The sequence below is a fragment of the Paroedura picta genome, chromosome 3, assembly GCF_049243985.1.
Source record: "Paroedura picta isolate Pp20150507F chromosome 3, Ppicta_v3.0, whole genome shotgun sequence".
In the NCBI taxonomy this organism is placed as follows: domain Eukaryota; kingdom Metazoa; phylum Chordata; class Lepidosauria; order Squamata; family Gekkonidae; genus Paroedura; species Paroedura picta.
In genome coordinates, this window is record NC_135371.1 from 173,826,845 (window position 1) to 173,836,010 (window position 9,166).

The following is a 9,166-nucleotide window of genomic DNA, read 5'->3' on the forward strand; positions in this document are numbered from 1 at the left end:
CAGGCCAACCCCCTGTTCATAGAATCACAGAATCATAGAGTGGGAAGGGGCCATACAGGCCACCTAGTCCAACCCCCTGCTCAACGCAGGATCAGCCCTAAGCATCCTAAAGCATCCAAGAAAAGTGTGTCTCCAACCTTTGCTTGAAGACTGCCAGTGAGGTACCTACATCTCAAAAAGTTTTGGGGACTCCTGTCCTTATCCATCCCTTTTGCCCCCCCCCCCCACACCCCAGCTTCACCCTGGGAAAATATAAGTAAAAAACAAGTAAGCTTTCCAAGGGATTTATACCCACTACTTGTGCAACATTAAAAACTCACCCCACAACGACGATGACAAAGTCAAGAAGGTTCCAGCCATTGCGGATGTAGGCACTGGGGTGCATGACCAGCCCGTAGGCGAGGATCTTGAGGAAAGTCTCCACCGTGAATATGATGAGGAAGACGTACTCCACTTGCTCCTGCAGAGCCGGAAGGAAGAAGGGCAGATGTCCCCAGGATTTTGCTTTTTTCTCCCCTGGGTAGCACTCCCCTTTGCTCTGGATTTGAATCCATAACTTGTCATCAGTGCTCCAGAATCGAAGCAATTCCAAAGGTCTTCATACGAAAGGTCAACACGTCCCATTCTGGAAAACGAATCACTAAGGAGACAGAGCTATATCCAAGTCCAGGGCTGAATCTGCACTTATTTTGTTTATTCCATTGTGGATCTTGCTGAGTTCAGATTGATTTAAACTCGGATCTTCCTCTATCCCCCCCTCTGCCCATTGAAAGTGTTTTGCGCTTGATTGGGGAAGCTCAGAATGGGGGGAGCCAAGCGCAGCAGGAGCCTCTTTCTTTCTTTTCTTGAATGGGGGGGGGGATTGGAGACAGCAGAGGAGGGGGAATAAATCCCAGAGGCAAATCCCTTCCAAGAGAAGTTAGGGCTTCTGGAGCTTCTGCCGAGAAAAGTTAGGGCTTCCCCTTTAAGGGAAACCTGACAGTCTGGGAATGAGGAAGCCTTTGAACTGACGGCCTGGCCAATCAGGGCTTTTCTACAGCACTGCATGCTCGAGGCAACAAGTTAGCTCGGGACAAGCAGAGAGCTGCACACTTCCCTCATGCCAATTTTTCAAATACTAAGGGTTATATCCACTCCAGGATATTGCAGGATAAAGCTAGGGTCACTACAGATCAAGCATGCTTGTTGCAGAGGGAAAATTTAAATCGCCCAAAATCAAAATGGAAATTGCATTCAGTGTAGATCGACCTGGGACTGGAATAAAAGCTCTGTGCAAATTCAGCCCCGGCGCACCTTAAGAACCAGCAAGAATTTCGGAGGATAAACTTTTGAGAGTCAAAATGCCTTTGTCAGGCTGACAGAGAAAGCTTCAACTCTCGAAAGCATGCAGCCTGGAAATCTTGTTGATGTCTAAGGTGACTCAAATCTAACGGTTTGACTGAGGACCAACACGGCTACCTCTGAAACTACGGAGACAGTGTCTAGAAACTCCCTAGAAAGGGAACAGGCCAGGATTTCTCTGGATTAGCACCCTCTCCATTCAAAACCGGCATGAGCCGCTTATGGAGCCGGCATACAAAACAGGAGCGACACGCAACCAGAAACGCCAACAGGGCAAACAGCTGGGAGTCGAACACGGACACGCACCCCAGCCGCTTGCATAGCGACGCACACATAAGCATGCTGGGAAACAAGTGTGCGTACATGCGCAATGGCGTGTACTGATAGGTACACATACACAGAGAGAGAGAGATAAGGAAAGACTTATAGACTCTGCATGCAAAACTCAGGCATCCTCAGTGGCAGAGCGTCCATACTCTTTGAAGAGCTGGGAAAAGCACAATCCTAAAACAGGTTTACATCCTTCTAAGACGGCTAAAATCAGTGAATTGATTTCCCTTTTCCTTCCTTCTAAGCCTGCCTATTCTCTCCTCAGGTTTTTCTCACCTCCTGGTGGGGCCTGGGGATCTCCTGGGATTACACCTGATCTTCACACAACACAGATCAGTTCTCCTGGTGAAAATGGCTGCTTTGGAGGGAGGACACTAAGGTATTACACCCCTCTGAGGTTCCTCCCCTCCCCCAAACCTTGCCACCACATTTACAGGAATTTCCCTGGCCACACCACCTCCTATGCTGCGAATAACCACCCCACCCAGAAATCCTGGACCACCCCCATCTCCTATGCTTTGAATAAACCCCCCCATAAATCCTGTATAAGGCATTAAACACAACTCTCCCCCCCCACACACACACACACACACCAAGGTTTGTGCAGTGTATGAACTCTGCACGTTTCAAAGTTTGCGCTGGATGCTAAGAGTAAGCACAAGAGAGACACGAGATCCAGGTCTGTCCCTGACCTCTCTGGGGTCAAGTGTGTCTGGTTTTACCCTGGAAGGGAGAGCAGGGATCCAAAACTGGCCAACGTCCAGTTTGAGTCAAGGGATTATTCTGGATTTACTCCTGGGAAGCTGAGATCAAAATATAGCTCTGACCCCACCCGCAATCAGCCGATGACTTCCAGATCTGGAGGGGAACCGTTCGCAAGACCCTACTTTGAGTCACCGGAGGCAAACGGGCTTGCTGGGGATGGGGGACGGTTGCCTCATCCGTCCCCAGTCAGGTGGCGGCTTACTGGTTATTAAGAGATAATAGATTTAATTAGCATTAACGCGTTTCTTTTGGCAGAAATCAAGAGGTGAAGATGGAATCCCTAAGTGAGAAGGAGGCTGGAGCAGAGAACCCGCCAGCCTAGAAGTAGCAGTGGCTGTGAGACAGGGCTCCTGGGTTTTTCGGAAAGGAAATGGAATGCAGTGGATTGCAGCCATGTTTTGTGGGGTCATGAAGAAGAAGAAGAAGAAGAGTTGGTTCTTATATGCCGCTTTTCCCTGCCCAAAGGAGGCTCAAAGCGGCTTCCAATCGCCTTCCCATTCCTCTCCCCACCACAGACACCCTGCAAGGGAGAGAAGGCTGAGAGAGCCTTGAGATTAGAAGAAGAAGAGTTGGTTCTTATATGCTGCTTTTCTCTACCTGAAGGAGTCACCAAGCGGCTTACAGTCGCCTTCCCTTTCCTCTCCCCACAACAGACATCCTTTGAGGGAGGGGAGGCTGAGAGAGCCCTGAGATTACTGAAGAAGAAGAAAAGTTGGTTCTTATATGCTGCTTTTCCCTGCCCGAAGGAGGCTCAAAGCGGCTTACAGTCGCCTTCCCATTCCTCCCATGGGACTATCGGTCCTTCTCTAAAGGACTAACGAACCCTGGAAAGGGCTCTGCCCGCCCACCCTGACTTTCAGTGACAGAAACCAAGGACTGAAGGCAGGAAGTACTGCTGTGAAGGCCTAGCAAGGAGGGCATTCGTTTCTTTATAGGTGCTTTTAGCTCACACGTGCATATGCATGTGTGCGTGTTTCAGATTCTTCTGCAAACCTCGAGCATTTCTCAGACCTGCCTTGTCTGGCCGTAGCCCCAATCTCCAGATTTGAGTATCCACCAATGGGGCCATGTTGAGAGTCTTTTTCCGAGTCAGATCGCCAAGTCGTCTAGTCCCCAGCACTCTCATATTTGCAACTACTGTTAGCTGTTTATTTCCATCCCTGACGTGAGGCCTGCTCCTCAGAGAACCAACTGCTAACCACATGCCTCTCTAAACACTGAAACCTGAGGCAGGTGTCACGTTGAGGAACAGTGGTCAAAAGAGCCACTGGTGACCTGTCAAAGAGCCATATGTGGCTCCCAAGTCACTGAGCATCGCTGGCCCTGAGTTCTCGCTGATCTAGTTTGACTGGAGCAGGCCTCCAAGACCTCAGGCTGCTATTTTCTCCTTCCTCTGTTGTCCAAGGTCTTTTGAACTGGAGATGCCAGCAGCTGAGCTTGGGACTATCATGCGTTCAAAGAATAACATTCCACCATGGCGCTCGACCCCCTTCCCCGCTCGACCCTTCCACAGCTTTCAGGAAGGCACTTACCAAGTTGTGGTTGGCAACGTTGGAGTCGTCTTCTGGGAAAGGGATATAGACCCCTAAGGCCACGCAGTTAGCAAAGATGGTCATGAGAATGAGAATGTCAAAGGGCCTGGGAGGCACCGTTAAGGAACCATGTTGGATTCTCCTTCTCCCTCTCCCCCCCCCCCCCGCCCAAGTTGACGAAGGTGGAAAACTGCCCTCCCCACCCCCGGCTAGCCCTCTCCCAATTGGTCAAAGGCAAGGGTGCTTCCACTCCACGATGCTGATGGCAGCCTGGCGAATGGGGTTGTTCAACCGGAGGCAGAAGAGGGCTCGTGGAGAACGGTGGACCACGTTGGTGCCCTGGGTCTTGTGTTTGTTGTGCTGGAGACGCTTCCTCTGCCCGCCGCTGCCTGTCGAGCCCAGCGTATCCGTGCCCCCGTTGGTGAGCGTCCACGCCAGGGCCTGGCCCGTCGCCTCCACAAAAGCCTCGGCTGCTGAGCGGGGCGGTGTCTCGGGACTGCCGGCCGCTATGGGGCAGGGAACGAAAAGTCCGGTTTAGCCACTAGCTGATGCTTCCATTTCTCAGTCCGGAACAGGGGCGACAGAGGTTGCCCTCCCCGAAAACTCTGCTTTTGGGTCACGTTGTGAAGAGACAAGACTCACTGGACATGACAATGCTGACAAGAAAAGTGGAAGGCAGCAGGAAAAGAGGAAAGCTCAATAGAGACGGAGGGAATCCAGGAGACCCCGGCCATCAAGCTGCAAGACCCAAGCAAGGCTGTTAACTTGGAGGTCACTGATCTGCAGAGCTGCCATAAGTCGCAAGTGACTTGACGGCAAATAACGCTCCTAAAACGCCACTGGCTGGGCCCCGAACGAGACAGAAGCTGGTTAGCGTAAAAATAGGACAGAGTGTTTTCTGGAGAGAGAGAGAGATTGTCACAAGACGGAGACCAGGCTGAGTTCTTTGTGAACTTAGGCCAAAGTTAAGCCCCACTTACACGGCTAGTGCAGGCTCAGCCCTTTACAGCTGACCCAGGCCCCTTTGCAGGAAGCCCCCAAATGCACCCAGATTGCCTTTAGCAGCAAATTCATACCTGTCTATCTAGGACTGGTTCCCATTCCAATTCTAATGTGTCCCAAACCCTCCTGTCCTGTCTCCCAACATATTTTCAGAGACAGACTCAATGGCATCCCATTAGAGGTTGCCAGGTTCCTCTGGCCACCAGCAGGGTAGGGTTGTCAGATCCAGGTTGAGAAACTCCTGGAAATTAGGGGGTTCAAGCCTCGGGAGAACAGGGACCTCAGTGGGGTACGATACCGCAGTCCCCCTTCCCAAGCATCCCTTTTCTCCAGGGGAACTGATCTCTATTGCCTGGAGGTGTGCTGTAATTCCTGGAGACCCCCAGGTCCCACCTGGAGGCTGGCAACCCGACATTCCATGGCTGCCTCTTAAGAGCCCATCATGCTCAGTTTTGTCCGCCGATCTCTGAATAGCTGCACTCTGTTATCACTTCTCCCCAACTCACACCCTCCACCACTGGACTTGCCTCAGTGCCCCTGGCTTGCAATGTTCTAATTCCCCCGCTTTCCCCTGAACGAGCCCCGAAGATTTCCCAAAGCTTTCATCTCCCAACGGTTTGCCCCTGCCGGTGCGCCCGTGCGCATGAACGTGGGGTCACTCACGTCTTCCATTGCACTCCATGTCGCAGGACAGTTGCAGGAGGGTGGCGTGAATCTCCGGAAGGCACTAAGCGCTCCTTCAGCCCAAGTCTTTTGCCACCTCGCAAGGGGGACCCCTCATGCTGCCGGCTTCTCTCCCGTGACCTGGAGGTAGGGTCAAATGAATCCCAAGGGCTCTCATGGAAGGGCAGAGGCCGGGAGCCCTGCCAGCCCCCTTTCCTGTCCCGCTCTGCTGCACTGTCGCTTCCACCCCGGGGGTCCCTCCGCGAGGAATCTGTGTCCGTTTGACGCTCCCTCTCTCTCTCCGCCGCTTTCCCTGCTTCGTTCCCTCACTCGGTTGAGGATTAAGGCAGATTGCCTACTTTAAAGGGCAGCGCAGGGAGGCAGGGAGGCGGGAGCTCACAGCTGGTTAGGTCACTGAATGTGAAGCGCTGGGGACATCCCAGCCGGCCAGGCCGGCCAGGCCCAGGAAAGGGCAGTGTGGTCAATGGTTTGAGTGCAACGGGGGACACAGAGGCTGGGGGAGGCCGTCTAGGAAGGACAAGAAAGAGGACGAGAACCCTCACCAAAGGAGGCAAAAGATGGGGAAAGGACAAAAATTCCACACGAATTGGGTAGACTAATTTGCAATTACAGATGCAAATGTACATATAATTATTACACTTCAAGCTCAAAAAAAATCCTTTCCCCCCTTAAATTACTCACATTTAGGAAAAGGCCATGAATATCACTTAGAGAAGGGTGGAAGCAGGGTTGACCATCTCTAGGTGGGCACTCTTCTTCCACAGTTACAACTGATCTCAAGATGACGGAGATGAGTTCCCCTGGAGGAAAAATGGTTGCTTTGAAGGGTGGGTTTTTGGCATTGTGCTCCACTGAGGTCTCCCCTTCTCATTCCCTGCCCTCCCCGGGCTCCACTCCCAAATTTACCAACCTGGCGTTGCCAACCCATTGCTAGCCAAGGATAGCTGGATGGAACCTCAGCACACTCTCCCCATGGCCTGCTAGTAGGATCAACCCTGCCACTACCCTGGCTCGATCTCTTCCCTCATTCCCTTGCATATTTGATTGCTTCTTCCGATGCATTTCAGGATGGAACCACATCACCCATGTTGATTTGCCAACTCGGGTTCCAGTCCCCCCCCCCCCCGGGCCACCAGTGGCGGAAGAGGGAGTAAGGTTACCAGATCCAGGATGCAGAACTCCTGGGATTTGGGGATGGAGTCTAAGGAGGGTGGAGACTTCAGTGGGGTCCAAGGCCACAGAGTCCCCCCTCCCAAGCAGTCCTTTCCTCCAGGAGAACTGATCTCTGCAGTGTGGAGAGGAGCTGGAATTCCGGGGGATCCCCAGGCCCCACCTGGAGGCTGGCATCCCTGATCCTCAGTGGGGTCCAAGAAAGTGATTTTTGTGGCCTGGAGATGAGCTGCAAATCCAGGGAATCTCCATGTCCTAACTATTGCCATCTGATTGAGAAAAACATGATTGTACATCTACCCTAATGACTACATAACAATTGAGATTTGGGATTCTTGTTTGGAAAAAATGATCCGAAATGTGACTGCTGCCATATAAAATGCCTAAAGAAAATAGATCCCGCTGAGGTTCAAGGATGCCAGCCCCCTGGCATTCCAGCTCCTCCCCAAACTAAAAAGATCAGTTCACCAAGAGGAAAGGGCTGCTCTGGAAGGTGGACACTGGGGCATTTTACCTGTCTTCCCCATGTTGCACAAATGGGCCATTTATGTGGTGTGTCCTACTCCAGCCAAGACACAACGGAGAGATTCCTTCCAAGCAAAGGAAAACTTTTATTTGTTGCAAGTGACCCTCTGCCAAATAGCCAGAGGGATCCACCCAAGGAAATATGGAATCAACTCTTATCACTTTCTGAAACATGCACATATCATCTTTTGGTTACACAGTCTCCACCTGTTGGTATTTCAAGTATGGGACATCATTCATCACACTATAGTTATAAGAGACATCACTGGTTACTGGGCAAGATTGGCCTGCTTCCACAGTTTGGTTCACCTTATTTTGCCTGTGTGCATGATAGAGTCTACAAGCTGTAGATTCTTATTCATGATAGTTATAGTCTTGGCTAGCTTACAAGTGAAGCAGCAAAACAAAAATCAAGTCCAGTGGCACCTTTAAGACTAACAAAGTTTTATTAAACAAGCTTTCGCATGCATTCACTCTTCAACAAATGACATGTGCAGGCACATGAAGGCTTATAACTTGATTAAAACTTTGTGGGTCATAAAGGAGCCACTGGATTCAAGCTTTAGTCTCGGCTAGCGTGAAGCAGATACTGTGCCCTTTTGACATACTAACTGATGCATTTTTATGTTTGTGTGCTACTCTTTGCCTGCTTGTTCATTATATATATTTTTACTGGCAACTTAACACGTCTCTAAGCTGAAATAGATTTTAGTTTCACTCTGGTCCATCACCCAAGCTTCGCTCCCAGATCTTCAGGAGGTTCCTAACCCCCTAGCCCCATCTGGCCAGTGGCCAGTGGGGAAACCTGGAAACCCAATCTCTGTGGTCTGGAGACTGGGTTGCCAATTCAGGGTTGGGCTATGCCTGGAGATGGGGGGGGGGTGGAGTTGGAAAAGGATGTTTAGGTAGGAGAGGGACCTCAGCGAGTTCTACTTTGAAATCCACCTTTCTATCAACTATGACCAAGACATAAGTATACAAGTTATATAAATATATATATCAACATAACCCTGAATTGGTGTGCTCACCGAATACGGTTTCTTATTCTGTCAGAAGAAACACAACCTCATCAGGCGTCCCAATAAGCCTCTTAAGGCTTTTTCTGGGACCTTCAATGGTCTTGTAGTCTAAAAATATAACAATGAAATTAAACACACAATATATCTTCTAAAAATAATTCTGTACAAAAGACAAAGCGCCATAACATTACAGAGCATATTAACATTCAAAAAGCATGCTTACATAAGAGAAAGTTTTACTTGGTAAAATATACCTTCCTCTGAGGACCCAGTTTTCAAAGTGTCGAAATTACTTTTCCTTAAAGGCATTCATTCCGCTGGCTCCACACGATCAAAGCTAATACAGGGATGACCATGAACCAACTAAAAGAAGCAGTCAGAGACAGAAACGTATGGCCAAAACTTTCCTATAGAATTGCCAAGTTTCGGACACGACTGAACGAATAACATCAAAGGCATTCATTCATTCATTCATTCATTCATTCATTCATTCATTCATTCATTATACTGTGTCATCTCAGGGCAGTGTACATATATTGTTTATTTCCATTGTTATATTTTTAGAGCAAGAGACTGTAGAAGGTTCCAGAAAAGGCCGTAAGAGGCTTAATCAGACACACTTTATTCAGTGAGTTCACCAATTCAAGGTTATGTTGATATATTTATATCATTTGCATACTTATGTCTTATGCTCTACTGCTTTGTACTGTTTTAGGGTTCTTGGCCATTCTGAAAACGAACAAAAGCCGGAAGTCATTCCAGCCAGCCTTCACGAGAAACAACTTACCGGCCTTTGAG

The 9,166-nt window shown here is 49.7% G+C and overlaps 1 protein-coding gene across 1 annotated transcript in view; it reads right to left on the minus strand.

The window, feature by feature from the left end:
* CACNA1F (calcium voltage-gated channel subunit alpha1 F) overlaps window positions 1–5,941 on the minus strand; it is a 70,512-nt gene extending 64,571 nt beyond the window's left edge. Inside the window, exons 1-4 of the mRNA XM_077329724.1 lie at window positions 5,634–5,941; window positions 4,213–4,474; window positions 3,969–4,074; window positions 321–460 (exon numbers count right to left, since the gene is read on the minus strand). Of these exons, the coding sequence (XP_077185839.1) occupies window positions 321–460; window positions 3,969–4,074; window positions 4,213–4,474; window positions 5,634–5,652 (527 nt within the window). The 5' untranslated portion in view covers window positions 5,653–5,941. The remainder of the gene's footprint in view (window positions 1–320; window positions 461–3,968; window positions 4,075–4,212; window positions 4,475–5,633) is intronic.
* Window positions 5,942–9,166: the final 3,225 nt, after the last annotated feature.